Below are 20,304 nucleotides of genomic sequence, written 5' to 3' on the forward strand. Positions count from 1 at the left end.
AGTGAAATCATATCAGGGTATCGGTGTGACAAAGCATGCGTCATAAGTGAAAGTAAAAAAAAGGATAAGGCTAACTAACAATTTCACCTTTACACGAGGTCAATAACCTTACTTTAAATCAGGATTTTGTGATGAAAGATGTAAAAAATCACTTCCCTCTGATCATTTAGCAAAGTTACTAGCAATTGCTTCGACAACCTTATTTCAGTGACAGCTGGCAGAAGGACCACTTTATAAAAAACACATTTATATTATACCCTAAACTAACTATAATAAGTTAAATTGCTTGTTCTTAAATAAATCAATATATGAATTCCTTTAGTAATAACCCCTTAGGACAAAGAGTTCTCCCTTGTAAAGATCAGAACAAAAAATAAAGGGTTCTATTTCTCTGGAATGTAAATCGTCTTCGAAAAGTCTACTAGAAAAAAAGCCTCTCGCTAACTTCACGGACACAGTGCATACACACACATACACACATGCCATCGAACGCGGCAGAGATGCAACGTTACATCAGAGCGCTTTCCGTCCGTCATCCAACCAGCGCGTCTCTCGTGACACACGGCGTCTCAGGTGCTGGGAGAATCAAATAACTGCGCGTGATCGCCAGGGCCAGAGGTTTACACAGATGCTTTAGAAGCTCGAGGTGAAAGTAGGACCTGTTCTGCCCGTCCTTTCCGCACTCTTTTCCGCAGTGCACGTCCCAGTCTTGGAGGCAGTATCGCTAAAGGAGTAATCTCCTCTGGCTGTGGAGGAGATGGCTGGTCTTTGGACATTTTCAGTTGACCCCGTTCCGTTCATCCACGCGAATGAAAAGGGGGACTAAGAAATGGCTGTTTTGGGGATAGGGAACTCAGGGAGGGTTCAAGGGATCAATTTCTCCCTGTCCACTCAGTGCCAAAAGGAAGGGGCTAAGTGAAGCAGTGGTCTGGGGTAGATTGGGGCGGGTTCTTTGCTACATCATGGGAACAACCAGGCCCATCATCGCTGGAGAGAAAAAAATATACAAAATCTATGACTCTAATCAACCAGGTCTTGCATTAATGTACATCCAGCAGGTGTTCTCTCGTCTTGTTCAGTCAAAGCTTTTTTCGGCGGAGGAGTTAGTACGAAGGAGAGTTAGACTGCATTGGTGAGTTCAGACAGCGGGGTCAGATAGTGAGTTGGGTGGCTACCTCTGAAGCTGTTCCCCCCTGAGGCAGGACAGGCAGGGGAGGGGGAGCCCTGGGGCCTGAGGACGGGAGCAAAAGCACTCTTCTGTTTAGCAGCAGACGGGAAGGAGGAGAAAGGCAAGAGAGAAGACGAGGAGCTGGAGCTTCCTGGTATAGTAGGGCTGGAGGGCATGACTGTGGAACACAGACAGAGAGAGAGAGAGACAGTGTCAGATCTGAACATCTCAACAGAATCTGCGGTAACAGGACAGAAATCAAAGAAAACATGAGATCTTACTGTATGGAGAGCCTGTGGGTGAAGCACTGCTGAAACCAGGAGAACCAGGAACTCCTAAGCTGGTCATGGGAACTGTCCCGTAGCCTCCGGTCATCCCGCCACTGCCCCCATAACCTGTCTGCTGGGGAGTGGAGGCTGATGGGTAACCCCTTGGAGACAAACTGCTGGAGTTGCGAATATAACCTGTTGTGGCGATGAAAATGTTTTAAATTAGACATGAGATTCATTGGTGGCAACAACAGAGACAGCAATTAGCTTTTTTTTGGCTCTTCCCGCTCACCTTGGCTGCTCTGTCCTGGGTCCCCGATGCTCACGCCTAACTGAGACGGGTAGGAGCCCAGGCCCATGACACTGCCGTGGGCTGGTGAACTTGGCAGCGCCTGCAGTTGACTGTGAGGACGGGGAACACTGTAGAGCGCCTCGGCGATGTCGGCCGCACGCTTCAGCAGCATGTCCTACAGGGGAATCAAACGCTAGAGTCAACACGGGTTCAATGGAATCACAAACACGGTTTTGGTTTGGCTGCTGGAGGACATCGGTTACAAACACGCGTGCTTGTATCTGTGGCCTGCCAGTAAAACAAGTGCATGTGTAAATCACACTATACCCAATTAGCCCATTAACTATGACACCAATGACAGGCTTTCAAGTCATGCTGGTGCTTGTCATTAAATCCAAACATCTGAGCGATGATGTGAGAGTCTGCTGCCAAAAATCATTTGGCTGCCACAGACGAGCGGCACATTACAGTGTTTGCTTACTATGTTTGCATAATGTTTATCCAACAGGACTGTAGAGTGCCAAAGCTTGGCAGCTGAGGAAAAACCTCAGATATTGAAACTGTGACGCTTTTTTTCAAATCCATCCCTACTCGGACTAAGACACACTGATAATACAACTGGGAGTTTAAATACTACATGCAATACTGGATTAATGTTGAGGCAGACTCATGGACCGCATGTTCCACACTTGCTTTGACCCAGAAATAAAAGAAGTGCACAGAAGAGGACTACATTGATACAAATAACTACATAATCCAGACAAGGAGACAGCGTTTATGCCCTACTAGCTCGAAAAAAGTGGATATTTGAAGTTAAAAGAGTGTAGAAAACATTATTTTGGTTTGTGATGTCAAATAAAAAACACCTACAGTAATACTAACAAGCTGAAAGTAGCATATTGTGGTGCTCGTATACTGGCATAGTATAAACTTATTTACCGTACCTGTGCATGGAAACAAATTGAATTGAAATTGAATCTGTAAATGTTTGTTTTTATTTACCTGATTACTGTGTGGGTTTCCGTACAGCGCTTCCACAAGATCTGCAGCTCTTTTTAACAGGATCTCCTGAAAAAACAACAACAAATGATTGCATTGTCATCTCAATAAAACAGTAGCGGGCAAAGTTCTAGTGTAAACGTGTGTACAAGTCTCCTCACCTTGGCTAGTTTTTCTGGGTCACCAGGATGTCGAGGAATGACCTTCTGAAGACGCTGGAAGCCGTAGTCTATAGTTGGCTCATTAAGGGCTAAAAACGTAAAGTACAGTGTGTTAAAACTCAGTCACAGTTCATCATCAGAGCCTCATATTTACAGTTCCTCATCCTGACAATAAAACAGGCACAAAGAAGCGCTGTAATACCTGTGTAGATGAAGCGTCCGGGAGCTCCTTTGCAGAACTGTTTGGATTTGTACGAAAGTGTGACCTCCACCACTCCGGGGATGTGTCGAGGAGGTGTTTGGACACGGATGGCGTGCGGTGTGATCAACTGAGGATACAGAACAGGGGGGAAAATAAAAAAAAAGAAGAAAAAAAATGATTATTCCTCCACATGCCGTGTAAATATCTGGGCTAACATGATACTGTGGAAAGATGAATTCATACGGACGACTCGTACATCATCTAAATAAAGAAACAAGTACGTATATATGCTATATTTCACAACATGTGTTCAGTCAGTGTACGGTTTTATACTGAGATATGAAGATTTGAAGACAATTCCCACCTCACTCCACACCAGCATGCTGCCAAACACCACCTGCAGCCCGTCAAAGAAGTTCTCCCCGATGACGATGACCATGGCCCCGCCGGTGGTCCAGCCCTCACTGGGACTGATGGCTTTGATGCACGGCGTCGCTAAACAGCGGAGCAAAGCAAGATTTACTCGCACAGGGGTTTTAAATATAGGAATGACAACAAGTGAAGAAAGGAAAAGATGAAGAGACTCTCCGTGTGTCTCAGGAGGACACGTTTTCAAAGCCATGCGCAAATTATTCAAAGGATTCTTCTTTTTAATGACTACATTATCCTCCATTCATAAGGAGCCTATTATTCATGGACAACAACAAGGTATTGTTATATAGAGTATATGATATTTCTTTTATAGTTTTGGTCAAAACGTGGTCAGGCATGGTGGTAAAATGACTAAACTAGCAAGTAAAGAATTAGAAGTAGGCCTCTAACAAGTACATTTTGTGAGCTCTCATCCCTATGTGTTTGTTTCCCTGGCTGTATTTTAATTTTTCTCCATTGTAACATCATGTTCAAAGGGACAAAAAGCGGAAATTAGCCTCAAGCTAAAACCTGGCATATTTACATTTTAATGTTTATCAGTATGCATTGTCCCATTACTTAAAAAAGTAAATATGACAGTTTTGCATACAGTTTTGGGTATTATGGATCATTAGTATGTTATATATTAATGTTGTAAATGACCATAGTGTTATTTTTGGAATAGTTTATATACTGTGGTTAATAGCAGTCCATCATATGTCATATATACAATAGTTCCTTCAGATATATAATGGACAGCAGTTATTAAAAACCACCATAGCATGTACAGTAAATACTTAAGTAAAGTAAAAGTATCTCTGAATTTAACTTTTTAGTAACTTTTTTTAACTCAGATGTGAGAATTTAATAATTTAGATTTAGTTTAGATAATATTTGTATATTACATACTGTAGATCACAGTGATTATAGTTGAATATTAGGTGTGATTTAACAATAAATAGGGTGTGATAAGGTGACGTGGCATCACTTTTCTTACCATACTCCATAGAATTCTCCACAGACTCCCCCGGCTCCAGTCTGCGAGCTCTCCGGCCGTGTTTGGAGTTGTTGTGGACGAACATGTTGTCGGACACCGCCAGGACGTGGCCGTCCACGCTCACCGTGCTGGACAGGACCACCTTGATAGAGACAGAGAGGAGGACAGAGGGGAAAGATACATGAGTGTGTGTGCATGCTCGAGCGAGACAGCACGCTGTGGTGTCACAGTATCTGGTTACAACGGCAAAGTCCCAGAGCAACAATTTGTTTCATCGTGCAGGTGATAGTCATATTTTATCAGTGCGTAATGTGACGTCTCTGGGATCTCCACGATACATCTGCATTGTGGTGATGACACAGCTCATACAGACCCCCCCCCACCTCACTCCTCCATCACTTCTCCATATGGCCACCTCTTGCTTCACTTTTCTTTTTGATTCATGCAGCATGCGGTTGGCTCACTGTTGTCTCCTCGTGATCCCTCAGTGACACCAGACATGTGGTCCGAATCTTCCATTTTGGCCGCCCGTTAAAGTAGCGGATGATATATAGTGGACCTAATTTGATTTTCTGGCCGCAGCATGTGTGTGTCCCTTCCCACATCTGCACTCGCACTGGATGACAAACGTGTAATTAATGAGAGGATTCGTGTAGGTTTTTCCTCCCCTGTTGTGGAAATTTACGAGTGTTGAAGTGATACGACTACTGCAAAGTGATAATGAATTTGAGTTGGTAAAGGGACAATGAGTGGAAAAGGTAGTCAAATTTTATAGTGTATAAAAATAAAATCAGGCAACACCTGGCAATAATTTTGAAGGTGAAGGAAATAGGAGGGGAAAAAAAACCATATGATATACACTACCGTTCAAAAGTTTGGGGTCACCAAGGAATGTCCTTATTTTTGAAGGAAAATCACTTTTTTTTTTCAATGAATATAACATTAAATGAATCACTCTATACATTGTTAATGTGGTAAACGACTATTCTAGCTGCAAACGTATGTACATAAGTGTATAGAGGCCCAGTGTTCTAATGGTACATTGTGTTTGCTTATCGCATAAGAAGGCTATTGGATGATTAGAAAACCATTGAAAACCCTTGAAAAAAATAATTATTTCTAATCTTGTCAATGTCTTGACATTTCATTTTGCAACTCTTTTGATGAATAAAAGTGTGACTTTTAATGGAAACCACCAAAAGAATTGTGTAGGCGACCACACACTTATGAACGGTCGTGTAGGTGGTGGAAAGAAACTGTAAATTATCGATAAAGCAGCACAGCCCTGATCGCCTTTTAACCCAGAGCCGAGCGTCCACAGCGCTCATAACTTCTCAGCATGTGTCACGTCGCAGGAGTTAAAGCAAACACGGTTGACGAGCAGGGAAGCACGGAGAAGAGGGGAAAGGACAGACGCTTTTTTCTTTTTTTTTTGCTGGGGGGGAAAGAGAATGCCAGACAGGGGCCGCTGGTGCTGAAAGACGGCGGAGGAAGTGAGGCGGGAGCGTCCCCTGTGACCACTTCCTGGGTCACGGACCGTGACCTCCTCCATCTGGAGCCAATCAGTCAATTCTTGACAACTTCCTGAAACACCTCAGCCTATTTCCTGCACCCCAACAACAGAGTCTCCCACATATCTCGCTCCTTTCATTTCTCCGACTTCCTATGGATTTTTATTTTTATTTTAAAACTTTCACTTGCAACTCTCTCCACTGCTAAAAAGAAAACTTTTTTCGCCCCAGAACTTCACATTATGAGAATGCACCACATAAACTCATACAACAGTGTGGACTATAGATGCTAATTATGAAACCATTCTGTTGTGAGAGAGCAGGGGCATTAAGATGGGATTTGCAATGCAGCTTCTGTCCTTTTTTTTTTTTTTTTTCCCCACTCGTTTCATTATTCTTACCTGAAATCTCCTCATGTCCCTTGGGTTTCCAGCCGTCTTCAGACAATTCTGGTTGCATTTCAGGAAGAACTTCAAGAAAAACCTGCAAAGGTAAATAGGAGGACACATGTTTGTACAATTACCGCTACAAAAGGACATGAAAGAAACACATATATGATTATATGCGCACCCTGCAACACACTATAGCAGTTGGGGACATTAATTATTTGTCTTATGGATGGTGACTGTACATGTATGTGCGTGTGCGTGTGTATACACACATCTATATGATTACAGCGCCGACATCAATCCCCGCTGTTTAGCTTATATTAAAGTCAATGTTATTACACTTTAAATCAAGCGATGAGATTTCGAAGCGCAGTCCGGTGAAAAGCGCTTTCTGTGTTTCAAAGTGAAGCGGAGACAGTGATGTATGCCAGAGGACTCGAGGGACCGCGCTATCCCACAATGCTGTATCTGAACCCCCACATGGGAAACGAAGTAGCGACAACTACAGAGAAAGTGAAATGAGGTGGTGGAAAGAGGAAGGTAGTGACAGAGGCACCAGGCATTGGCATGGACATGAATTTTGTTTTCAAGTGTATGTGTCTCATTACATATGTGAGCTCTCTTTTGAATGTGATAGACGGTGGAGACAGAGCGAACGAGATAAAGGGGAGGGAGGGAGAGATGCTGATAGCCCCCTGCCACACCAAAGAAAAACTGAGAGAAAAAGGTGGAATAAATAGGACTGAGGGAGACTGTGGAGAGAGAGAGACTCCAAATCCCAGGTGTACTCGGTTCGGCAACACAGCCCGCTGCCATGGCAACAAAGCTCTGCCGCAATCCCAAAGTCCCCATGCTGAGAAGCAAAAGACAGCGATGGGAAAGGAGGAGAAGGCAACAACAAGAACATTCCATCACTGATATACAGCGAGGAGGGAGGAGAGCGACTTGGCGGAGGTGAGAGGCAGGAAAGTATATCAAGAGTGCAGGTGTGCAGCGTGAGAGTGAGAGGGGTCCACACACAAATCTCACGGAATTTACACAGAAGACGTGCGTTAAAGAAGAGCAAGAAGAAGAAAAATGAGCTGGGAAAAATAAGGCAGGGTTTGTGTGATGTGATTATGGCAACTGTAGCCCCTCAAAGCAGATGTTCACATCACAGCGGAAACACAATTCTGTCTCACCTATGAAAAACAGCCATTAATATTCAGATTAGGACAAAACAACAACAGCGCTGTAGGCGCTTACATGGACTACAAACTGGTGGATCCAGTCCCACCCACACTGCGCTCCCTCTCGACAAATATAAGTCATCCTAATGGGGAAATTGTTTGGAGAGGAACTTCATATTGGCCCCCACAGCACACCAAATCCCCTTAAATACCGCCTGAATACTAACCTCTCCCTAATTCTGTCAGCTCTCACTCGCCATTCTCCCATCACTCAACTCCGGCTTCCTCCCTGGTGAACAGAACCTGGCTTGTAAGTAGCTCTCGGTTCCAGCAGCGTGTCCCAACATTTCTCGATCGGAGCTCTTTCGTCAGAGGACAATCAATATTTTTGTTGGCAGTGAGTGATGATAATTCATCAGCGAGGGCTTGGCCCTGGGAGTGTAACGCTGCACTGGACCTCGAGTGTGAAGTGGAAACATGTTAGAAGAAGCACATCTGTGCTGCTCCCACTTTCTCCTGGTGATTTTTCTCTCTCATACTTTGTCAATTTGCCTGCTGGACATGAAGACATCATTTTAAAACCCCTGTATGTGTTATATTTGGTACGGCACAAGAGAAGTTATGTAGTTATAAATATTTTACTGCATCCGTTGAGGGTCATAGTATATGTAAATGATAGCCTGGGTGATGATTTTTATGTTATGGTTGATTTTAAAGGCTTAAATCAGTCAAGCATAAGTGGGCAATTCACATGGCTGTGGTTTGGTAACACCAGTTTCCTCGCCTTTTGTATATTTTGTAGAGCTGAAACAATAAATCGTCAAATATTTTGATAATCGATTATCGGTTTGAAGCTTTTTTCATGATTAAAACAAGATTTCTGATTGTTTTAGCTTCGTAAATGTGAATCTTTTCTGCGTTTCTTTGCTCCACGTAACAAAGAAATCATTAAAACTGAATCATTTTGGTTTGTGGTCAAAAGAAGACATTGGAGAACATCGTCATTTCCAGGTTTGACACACCGATCAACGTTTTTTGACATTTTCTGTCATTTTTAGCTGAGTTAGGATCATTTTGATGTACTGAATCCAAAAATCACATTGGTTTTGCTCAATCGGGTCAACTTTCTGAACAAAGCACATTTTTAATGTTTTGTTTTGTTTATTTTCACATCTCATTTCTTTTCAATAAACACATTCTGAAGATTTTGCATGTGCCAACTTATGACTAATTGTTTTTTTTATATTACAAGTGAATGAAATGGCTTCGACGAGAAGATCTTGCAAAAAATAAGCCTGACGTATTCTGCTACATCTGCGGTGAATACACCATCGTTCCTAACAGGAATCTAGTCACAAGTTTCATACAGCGTGCTTACCATGCTTGTTTTGGTATTAAACTTGGTGACCAGGATAAAGCTTGGCCTAAATGTAAACAATTTAGTCAGAAGATCGGATTATCGGACAAAAACCTGACCTGATTGAGAAAAATGGATGTCATTTTTGGATTCAGTGGTGCAAAATGGTCCTAATTCAGTTGAAAAGACATAGACAACTTACTTTTTTTTTGTAACCCAGTGTGATAGTTAGTTGCAGCTCTAATATTTTGGCCTCTTCAAGCCGCTTTCATTCACTCATTTGAATGACTGACATGATACATAATAGTGGCGGCGATGCCTCAGATAGGGAAATCTCAACCCTAATTGAGAGACTGACTGCATCCGCCTCACTTTTTTTTTTTCGAGGGTTCTTGACCTTGTTTGTTGACTTCTTCTCATCATTCCCTGTTTGTATGACACCAGATGCCTCACACACGCACACACAAGGAGGGGGGGGGGGGACACACATTCACATGCATGCATGCACACACTAATACACCGACTACCCCCCCCCCCACCTTTGCCCCCCTCCCAAAAACCCATTGAGTCAACTTTTCACCCCCTCAGTTCGGACGCACACAGCTGCAAATGCTGAAATTAAAGCGAGACATTGACGCATATATTAGCATGCATTAGCCGCTTCCCCCTGCCCACTTAACATGCAAATCTCCCAGCCCCGTCGCCTCGCACCTTCTGCCACACATTCATTTGCTGAATTATAATTAGACTAATCTTGCATAATTAATAAGAAGTCGAGGGCCCTCTCTCTCTCTTTTTATCCCCTCCTCTATTGTGGTAGCAAAAGTTTAATATTGCTGTTGTTTGTTTTTGTTTTGGTAATGTAATACAGCCACACACCCACACACCCCCACACACACACACACCTCCCCTTCCACAGGGAAGAGAGGAGAACATGCAAAGAATTGGAGGTGATCATTATGTCATGGGGAAACAGGCTTTAGTGTGTTACTGTGCATTTAGCCAATATTCTAGTCCATAATGCAGGTGTAAAGTGGTGATTTTGTCTATATATATTATAAGAAGAAACTTTGGTAACACTTTAGCACATATTCACCATTAACTAGGTAACATGCATATAAGTTGCATACTAGCCCTTTATTAGTAAATATTAAGCAAATATTTGAAAAATCCTAATTCATGTCATTGATGAATTAGGATTTTTTTAAGGTGTTAATACGTGCTTAATAGTTACTAATAAAGGGCTAGTATGCTACTTATATATGATAGTAAGCACCTAGTTAATGGTGAATATGTGTTCCCTAATCTAAAGTGTTTTGGAAACCTTTTAACCCTTTTTGTTCTGTAATTGCCGGTAATTTTGCGAAGATAATATTGGTCACTAAGACTTAATACGAATACATTATTTGTGACTTCTGTTGCTTTTACTCTTGGCTTTTGACCCAGTATGAGACGTTGGTTTTATCTTTTTATTGTAGGACTTGTTTATTTGTGTTGGTTTTTATACCGTCTACGGTATTTTTATTGTTCTATTATATGTTTTATTGTTTGTTCTAAGGTCTATTAGGTCTTATGTGTTTATACTTTAATTATCTCTGATAATTAAAGCGCTTTGTTTTCAGCTGTTGTTCTTAAAGTGCTTTATAAATAAAGTTGGATTGGATTGGATAATTGTAAAGATCTGCTCTGGTCAGTGACACAAAGCCCGTTTTATCCTCTGCGACAGCGCAGTCTTCGCCGCCACACTTAAAACAGGAAACACAAACAAAACATAGACCCCGAGTCTTAAACCTTGAGGATCATTTTCCACCATGGCACCACAGGGAGTCTCTTTTTTTCCCCTTTCTGTCCTCACTTCTGTGTCTCTGTTAAGGCCTCCGATCCCCTTTGTCTGCATCTGCTTCAGTTCCCAAGACTAAACACAGGCCTCGCAACATGAGACCAGTCATACCAGTGGTGACAACTCGGCTCAACTATCACTAAACCTCAGTACCCAACCGGTAAGTCGTGACTCCGCAAACCAATGATCAAAATGTTGCTTTTCCTGCTAAACGTTGAGTCCTCGCACCAGAGGATGCGCCGATTCACGTTTCTCAGTCCGCGCGACATCTGTTCCGCATAAGTGTTGCTCGCTAACTTTTACACATGGGTTTAATCATGCGGCGAGCACCTAAGCAGCACAGGTCCTCTAAAAAATGTTCATAGGCATTCATCAGCACTAATCACTGTTGACATAAACTGCATTTTCACATAGACATAAAACACATCCCCCCCCTGTGCTTATTGTAAACGAAGGTTTACTGGTAGCAGCAGCGTGTGAGCGCGTGAGGCAAAAAAGCAGAGTTCGTGTCAACTTTGACCACGCTGCCTTTTTGGAACTTAGTTTGTTATAAAATATGAAAATATGGAGGGAAAAAAAATGAAGAGGAGGAGGAGATTGTCATCATTTTTCACAGGACATGGGTGCCCTGCTGCTCAGAGTGAGGAGGAGTGAAGACAAAGAGGTGGAGACATAAAAAACAAGCGCTTCATCCTCTTGATACATGTAACCCCTGATCCACTGTACTGCTGAATAGACAGTGTAGGATATACTGAGCGACAACGATAGGAAGAATGTTGATGTCCTGTATTCAGGGCCATCACTCATCAGACATCCCCTCCATCACTCCCACCCCTTGTCCAACCCCCTCCCACCCCGTCCACCACCATCACCCTGAAAAAACAAAACAGTGTCCTGACATCAGGCAGGGAGTGGAGGCGGGAGGGTGGGGGGTGAAATTAGGAAACCAGATGTGAAGCATTAAAACATACTGACATGCTGAGGGCCTTCCTCTGCCACACTCACACACTGAGAACACTAACTCATACAGCAGGCCAACGTACATGCACATATGCATGTACATGTCACACACACACACACAGGCCACACACACACACGAGTTTACAGAAAAGTACACAAAGAACGGCGAGCAACCGCATATTCAATGATAAAAAAGTTGAATGCCTCAAACAGACAAATGTATGAAAGTCACATGCATGTACACTATCGTTCAAAGTTTTGGGGTCACTTAGAAATGTCCTAATTTTTTAAGGAAAATCACTTTTTTTTCAATGAATATAACATTACATGAATCAGAAATACACCCTGTACATTGTTAATGTGGTAAACGACTATTCTAGCTGCAAACGTCTGTTTTTTAATGGAATATGTACATAGGTGTATAGAGGCTCATTTCCAGCAACCATCTGAAGTGACATTTAATGGAAAACACAACAAAAACTGTATAGGTGACCCTAAACCTTTGAACGGTAGTGTAAGTGCAAGCGGATTCTTGATAAAAACATGAAGGTAATTGGCCAAAAATTAGTCTTAGCCAATGGCGATTTCATAAGCCATTGTTGACCTAAGAACGTTTCACGCCAAGACAGATATCCACAGATGGGTCGTCATGCATCAATGTATGGATATGCATCCAATTAGTACATGTACCGGCTGGGGCAGGGAGGGATGGAGGTGTTTTGTTTTCCTCCATAGGGAATGCTATGTTTGGGGGATGGAGCAGGGAGGTGAGGGGGTGCGGTAATAAATACCCCAAGACCTGCAGGTCTCCTGGCAGACTGGAAGCTAGACTGGTCACCAGGGTTAACACCCGGGGCACATGACCTTTGACACTGCTAATGGGGCACAGAAAACCCTCCACGAACTGATACCCCCTTTGTCACATACCACCACAGGACCTTTCACACCAGTCTTCCCCACTACGACCCCCTCCGTCCAAAAATACAGACAAATCTCTGGCACCAGCTTCTCATACCTTTCACTAGCAAACACCACAGAGTCAAACATATTAATCCATGTCATCAACTAAATTTCCACATTAACGTGATGTCTGCTAGTCTCGCAGAGACGTGATGACAAGTCCTTTAACAGCTGGGACAGTATAAACCACAGACTTTGTGCAAAATGAAGCCTCGAGATTCACATTTTGACCAGCGACGGTTTCTGCAACCAGGCACAGAAGACACCGGCTGTCAGTCACACTGGTGTCCAGCCGTATGCGTCGTGATTTAGCATCTCTTCTCCTCTAAATGGGAGCGTAATTTACAAAGTGGACATCAAATTCTATCGAAGAAGACCTCTTACTAGTGATTGAGACCATTTAACTCCTCCAGGAAAATGTTTACTGACGATATAAATCAAGCGAGGTGTCGGCCTATTTTCTCATAGATTTTCCTTCACATGGAGTCGCCCCCTGGTGGCTAAACAACATCTACATCCAAATGTTGGCTTAGTCCACATACTGTTGAGCATTTTATCTTGTCGGTTGTGTATTTTGGGTTTAAAAAAGTATTTTTTTGTACCAATACCAAGCCACATTTAGACTTGTAGCTTATTTTAAACTGCATTATATTCAAGTAAAGCTACCATGTGATGTTTTTCTGAATGTAAAAAGAATAACCACACCGTATAAACACATTCAAATGCCCTGTGGATTAAAGGTGAGCGGTGTCGGTGAATGAATCATCTCCAGGTAAATTCCGGCAGAGAGCGAGCACATGTGAGAACGCAGCTCTTTATATAAATTTGCCCAGTGAATTGGCTGTGCCCCCTCATGGCCTCTTCCTTCATTGCCTCCCAGGCTGGTTTCACCCCTGCAACCTCAGCCCCAGCCCACTCCGCCACTAAACTTGAGAACTGTGACAAAACCAAACATTTAAACCACCGGTGCTGATTTATAGAGCTTGGAAGTGCAGTAAAACCCTCCGGCTTGCCACCGCAAAAAAGTGACTGAGCCGCGGCAGAGCTGAGAGGGAAACGGAGGGAGGAAAGTGGAATGATGGGAAGGGTACACAAGAGGCACTTGAGTGTTTCAACGAGGTTTCTCCTGGGTGTTAAAAAGTGTTTTACTGAATAACCTCTCGCTGGCTAGTAAATGTGAATTTCAACTATTTAAAACGAATGTCGCACTCTCCCAAGCTTAGCTCTGGCCAGAGATTGCATACAAAGCTCGGCCACATGGGACAGAGATCAGCCTGCCAAATAAGATGGATATGGACAGATATTCAGAGTCTGGAGAGCATGAATTCACAACCAGGACAGGGAATAGAAGTCCCATCAGTGGCCTGACCTCTCCCAGCATGCCTGGTTTGTCCTGAGGGACAAAGATTCAAAATACACCCTCATAACTGTCAAAATGGAGACGTGAAGCACGAAGCGCACTCTTTACAGCTGAATACGTTTCAAACAAACCAGAAGGTCGTCGGCAATACACACACCCGGCGGCGATCGTGCCTTTCCAATATCCCTTTCAATCAATCCGCTATACTAATCCAAGCTTCACCGATAACTTGTGCACATCAAGGCTGGACGCAAACCTTTTCTCTGTGTCGAAACAATAACTCCGAGACGCATGCCACCGAGATGACTAGGAGTGGAAAGAGAAGCAAGAACAGAAGGAGAAGAGATATCTTCTTAATTAGCCAGTAATGATAAGATCTGACAAACAACATCTGTTTCCAGAAAGGGGGAGAAGAGGGAGGGGGGGAGCAAGAAGGGAGAGAGAAGAGGGCGAGGAGAAGAGAATGAGAGAGAGAGAGAAGCCGCTGAGAAACCTGTGAAGCCTAGACTACAGGGACCTGCTTGTAAGAAAGTAAAAGAGGGAGTGAAGGGGATGTATAAGGGAGGGAACGCTGTGTAGCGTGACACAATAGAAGAGTGGAGGATGAAAAGTATAACAGAAGTGAGAGAAAGACAGACAGGGAGAGAGAAATCTGACAGGGTTGAGGGAGTCGAAAAGCCAGGACGGATATGACAGACAGAGGGAGGAAAACCGGATCAAAATGAGGGAAAAGGAGGGGAGATAGACAGACGCGGAGAAGGTGAGATGGATAATGGTGCAGGAGGAGGGAAAGATGGAGGGGGGGGGGGTGGAGGAGCGAAGAACGTGTGAAGGGATGAGAATGGAATTGCTCAGAGGTCCAGGGTGCTGTAATTTACTATCCATGGCTAATACACAGCAAATGTGTGGGAGCTGAAGACTGGGGAGTGGAGAGGAGACGGGGTGCCGGGGCTGATGGGGGGGGGGGATGTGAGCCGGAGGGAGGGCACGCAAAAAAACTGTTGGGGCTCTCAGCAGGCCTGCTGAGAGGCTGTCAGCAGTCACATCACCCCCTGCCCTCAGCTCTGACAGAGTCATCAAGACCACAACACACACACACACACACAAAATAAACACATAGTGACACACAATCCCATGCACAAATCCAAAAAGATTATACACAGGATTAGTAAACCTGGTGTCTTGCTCAGGGACACTTCAACAAAGCTACCACTGCTCCACTGTCTGTCCCACGCTGTAAAAGTAAGGTTCACTACAAACAGCTGGAAGATGAACGCACACAAAAATCAAAACTACTACTACTTCTTCAATTGTGCAATTGTGTGTGTGAGTGCCGATTAAACGCACTGGTCAAAAACCCATTTAAACATGGAGTTAAATAGATTTTTTTTCCCTCTTTTACCAGTGGGAATGTAATTGTTATTGCTGATTCTGTTTTTTTTTCTCTCTAACTTGCATTTCCGCCTCTATGATGAGAAACATTTTGTCCTTTTTTGCCTCCGAGGAACCCTGGGATTTCCACGGCACACTCACTGCAGGGGTTGTTTACAAAAAAAAAAGAAGCTCCAAGAACAAAAAAAGAGAATTAATTTTCACTTTGTAAACTGAAATAGTTCTTTACTTTGTACTTTGTAATCATGTCATTTGAATCCAAGGGGGAACTATAAGAGAGGGTCCCTGGAATATTGTTTTTATTTTGTAGTGGGTTGTGAAAAAGTGGACACAAGCATACACTATACACTCTCAAGAGAAAGCATTTACGCTCTAATACTTCACATTTTATTGAACCAAATAATGTATTAGGAGATACTTTCAGCAAAGGGGAGGTTTTAGAGTAATCTAAACTGTCTGTCCAGATTCCACATTAACAGACAAACAAACAAACAACGTGGCTTGAGGGGTTGGGGGCTCGGCACCAGGGGGCATTGTTAAGTCATTAGTGAAATTTAAGACCTTAACAGAGGTGGATGACCAACACACACACACACACAGCTCCGCAGCAGCAGCACCCAGCCAAAGTAAACAGACCTGATTCCTAAATACCGCTGCTAACTGGCCTCCGACTCTACACCGACCCACACACACGCACGAGGTACTGATTACACCGATGCTTTCAAAATATCAATGAAAAATAAACCTCCAAATCTGAAGTCACACACACACAAAAACCACACATCGCTCACTTGCTCGCGATCTGAAGTGCCTCTAAATCACTTTAATCTGCCCCCTCCTGATCTTCTGAGTGGCCCTACTTAATCTCTACACCGCTCAACCAAAAGGTGAACCCTATTAGTGGCCAGACAAATGAGAGGGTTTGCCCCAGCTTCTCTGGGAGTGTGGGGGCCTTTCAGAGCGCCATTGAGCTGCAACTCAAAACTTCTAACCCCCCTCCTCCTCCTCCTCCTCATCCCCTCTGCATCCCACCCACCCACTCGCACACAAGTCCCCCCGCTGTTCCTCCACATTAGCCCATTGGTAGTCCGATCCCATTTCCTGTCAAAACATTTCTGCGCTGCTCTCCCGTTTCCGACTGCCCCCTCTGTAGGCGCTCAGTGAAAACAAACCGAGCCTACTCCCTGTGTCGGGGTTCGAGCCACAATGGCCAACACTGACCCAAGCGGAGCAAAGGTGACCAAACACAAACTCGCCTCATAACCTAGCACTCATTATACACTTCCTGTGCAAACCCCGGAGTCCAGGATCTTCCAAGTTCCCACATGAGACCGCATGAGTGAAAGCTCCAGCCAGAGCCAAAAGGTCCCATGAACTAATTTTCACCAGTCTAACTCTGAAACCGTACCTGTCAGGGAATTTGATATTTTAGACATTTCATCGTTTCTCCCTGTCTGTCTTATGTGTCATATTCCCTGTTGCTTTGCCCCAAGGGAGGAGCCATCCCTACAGTCCGGTGCCAGCTGCTCAGTGGTCCAGCCTGTGTGAGGTGGTGTGCACCGGAGCCTCAGGGCCATACCGCCACGCTGCCTGGCCCCCCTGCCTGAGGGGCTCACTGACAAGGTGTCTGGAGGGACTGGACGGTACCAGTCCACCAGGGAGACATCTATGACAGCAGAGTGAGGGGGGGGGGGGACCAGTGTCTCCAAGTTTGTTGCATGTATGTTTGACAGGTAATTTATGCATAACATACAGTAATTATTATATCTGTGGATGATTGTGTGAGTGCAAACCAGCAGCTTTACTGCGGCCTGATCTGTATCTACTGTGAATTGGTTTGGAACATGAGCAATTGCACACGTTGTACACAAAACATAAACACTACACGGTAGATTTATGATGTTTCGGAAACAAAGTGCGCCGCGTATATTAGATTTCAGGTCAGCAATACGTAACTACACCTGGGGAAAGTTATAAAGCATGAAGTAAACTGACAGCCCGCACATTAGAGGAGGGGGAAAAAAGAAATGGAATGACAACTTTTTAAGAGCAGAGTGAAATAATATACCTAAAAGGTTAATGCGTTTCCCCTAATACAACATGAGGTTAACCAACATAGAGTTAGAAAGTGGAGTATGTGAAGCGGTCGGTGTGCTCAACGAGAGTCTTTATTCATTCGCGTTCCAGTTTGTACGCAGGTGCCTTTGAAGAACGGGGTCAACGCGTGAGGAAAAGCACCAAACGCCGTGCGTTCTTGCACAGAGCGGGAACTAAAATAGGGAAAATTTTACTTTAAAAGTCTTTATTCAAACATGGCAACTTATAAGACAATAAAACAGCAATCGGGTGTGTAGGTCCGAGACCAAACAAGACGCTTTTGTGTTACTTTGGGAAAAGTGGCGTCACCCAATGATATCAGTCATGTGGGAGGTGACATGACCCAGAGGGTGAAAACATATTAAACCAGGAAAAATAACAAACTTGAGAGTTAAAAATTAGCCTCCTAGTATTGGAAAATAACTATTTATATTGTACTGTATAAGCTCCTCATTTAAAACATAATAAATTATAGCATGCAGTTTGAATCCAAATGGTTTCTCTCTGTAATATTTTACATTGATGATAATCAAAGTCTTTATCAATATAAAACCCTCCATATTGAATAAGAGCTTCTTTGAAATGTTTGTTCATGGAATTAAAATAAAGGCTTTTGAACCCAATTTGAAGTATTTGAGTACTTTGAGTGTTGCTTTTTTTTTTTTTACAGTTGAATGTGTTTTTATGATATTACAGCATTAAAAAATACATGAAAACGATATTTCAGAAATTAAATCATGGAAACGTGATGATGTGGGAACACATTTTGTCCAATTCCATGGTGTTTTAACGTCTGGAAAATGTGCTGCTCATCCATCCATCCATCATATGAAGTCACCGTTCTCTTTCTACCAGTCTGTCTTTCCTTTTTCCTCTCTCTTCAAGTTAGATCATTTTTTTAATCTTCACACCATAGTATATGAAAAACGTTAAATGCTTTAAACACAGCAGGATTCAAACCATAAACAAATACTTAAAAACCTCTAAAAACCTACAAATATCCCATTCTGAAGAATTTTCATTCGAGTTTGACGTTTCTCTCCGACTGAACTGTCCAACTCTTCCCATCACACAAAAAAAAACACCAACCCATGAATCTAACAAGCTAAGCATCTGAGTCAGTTTGCCTCAACTTTGCCAAAAACCATCTGCAGATTCCTGAGTTGAGGGAGAAGAAATGTAAGTTCTCACAGCTGCCTGATGATTCACATCAGCTTCAGGTTGCTTCAAATCATTTCTGGGGATTTGTTTCAGGATTAAATGTTCGAAAAAGGGGAATGTGTGACCTCCTGAGATCTTTTTAAGTACTTCTTTGCAAGGGATCTAATGAATAATGACAGAAATTAGTTTTCTGTCACATATAGGGTTCTTATTGTTGACTAATTCCATCTTAAAATAATGTGATGGGAAATATAACTGCAGGTTAGTGTCAAAAGACAGAGCTACACAGCGTCGGAAGACTTTTAAAATATGAGCAACAGTCTCCTAAAATGACAATATTGTCTCACACATAAAACTCTCAAGCGAATAGACGATGGCCTAACAACAAGTCAGCGACAGGGCCTGAGTATGCATCAGGGAGAGGGGAGGAATTCGACCCTTGACACAACACAAAAAAAAATGTTGCTGCATTTATTATTTGGCTGATAGTTTAATGTTCTTTTCCCAAAGACTTGCAGCTTCGTTCTTTCTTTTTTTATATATTTTTAGGGCGGGGAGCAGAGCTGAAGAATGACTCATTCTGCAAAAATCAGAATCAGAAGGAAAAAAACAAAAAAAAGGTTCTGACCGGCCATGAGAACAGGTACACAGCCATTCAGAAAGAACATATTTGAAAGTGTTGTAAGTGGTTGGAGTGGTTTAATTCTTAAAAATAGATCGTAAAAGAACCGAGACTGTGTGTGTGACTCCGAATTGATAGACGCACAAGGAATTAACAACTAATGACAGCGATAACAAGCGTTCATCTGCTTCGCTGTGGAGGAGAAACTGAAAAGTCTACTACAGAAGAGAATAAAATAAACAACTGCGCTCACTAGTTGAGAGCAAACCTGTGATACATGCACATAACTAGAACCAAGACCACAAACAGATCAATACGACCCACAACCTAAGATTAAGAGTAATGGATTCCTCTCGGAGCATGTGAAGTCAAGCCATTGTCCTGGACAAATAATCATTGTTTAGATAGTGAAGCAATGAACTTAAATAAGTGAAATTAACTGTTTAAAAGACAAAAACACCCCCCGCACACGCACACAAACACACACAGATTATTCGTACACAAGCATATTTGTGAGTTTTTTTTTCTCTTTTGAGTCTGGGGGAGGGAAGAGCCATATTGACAACATTGGAAAATAACTATTGATTATTCCTCTTTTCTCCGAGTGCTGGCTTGTTAAAAAAGACCCCTCTTGGAAACACAATCAATTAGCAAGATAGTGCTTGCCATTGATCACCCCTGGCCCCCTCCACCTCATAAGGCTCCAGCCTTGCCACCAATCCCCCCACCACCACCACCACCACCTCCACGCTTGCCTTATGACCATCTATTGATCTCAGCTTCTCAACCAAATATAAAAGCGCACACACACACACACACACACACTGGGGGGTTGATCCCTCACATCCAAACCACATAGTCTAATACTAATACTGACATCTGCTTGTCTCCATTGTAAAGCCATGGTTCGCTCATAAATAAAGAGGCCAGATTTGGTCCAGAACCAATATAGTTCCTCCACGGTCAAAGGTCAGCGTGACAATAATA

General features: G+C 43.1%; 1 protein-coding gene across 1 annotated transcript in view; it reads right to left on the minus strand.

Moving 5' to 3' along the window:
- Positions 1 to 729: 729 nt before the first annotated feature.
- Positions 730 to 20,304, minus strand: part of ebf2 (EBF transcription factor 2) — a gene marked incomplete at its 5' end in the record, with an annotated part of 29,787 nt that continues 10,212 nt past the window's right edge. Inside the window, 9 exons of the mRNA XM_083905043.1 lie at positions 730 to 1,346; positions 1,450 to 1,632; positions 1,730 to 1,904; positions 2,732 to 2,797; positions 2,890 to 2,978; positions 3,092 to 3,218; positions 3,456 to 3,586; positions 4,500 to 4,641; positions 6,412 to 6,493. Coding sequence (XP_083761169.1) covers positions 1,120 to 1,346; positions 1,450 to 1,632; positions 1,730 to 1,904; positions 2,732 to 2,797; positions 2,890 to 2,978; positions 3,092 to 3,218; positions 3,456 to 3,586; positions 4,500 to 4,641; positions 6,412 to 6,493 — 1,222 coding nt within the window. The 3' untranslated portion in view covers positions 730 to 1,119. The remainder of the gene's footprint in view (positions 1,347 to 1,449; positions 1,633 to 1,729; positions 1,905 to 2,731; positions 2,798 to 2,889; positions 2,979 to 3,091; positions 3,219 to 3,455; positions 3,587 to 4,499; positions 4,642 to 6,411; positions 6,494 to 20,304) is intronic.

This window comes from Microchirus variegatus (genome assembly GCF_963457635.1).
Source record: "Microchirus variegatus genome assembly, chromosome: 18".
NCBI lineage: Eukaryota > Metazoa > Chordata > Actinopteri > Pleuronectiformes > Soleidae > Microchirus > Microchirus variegatus.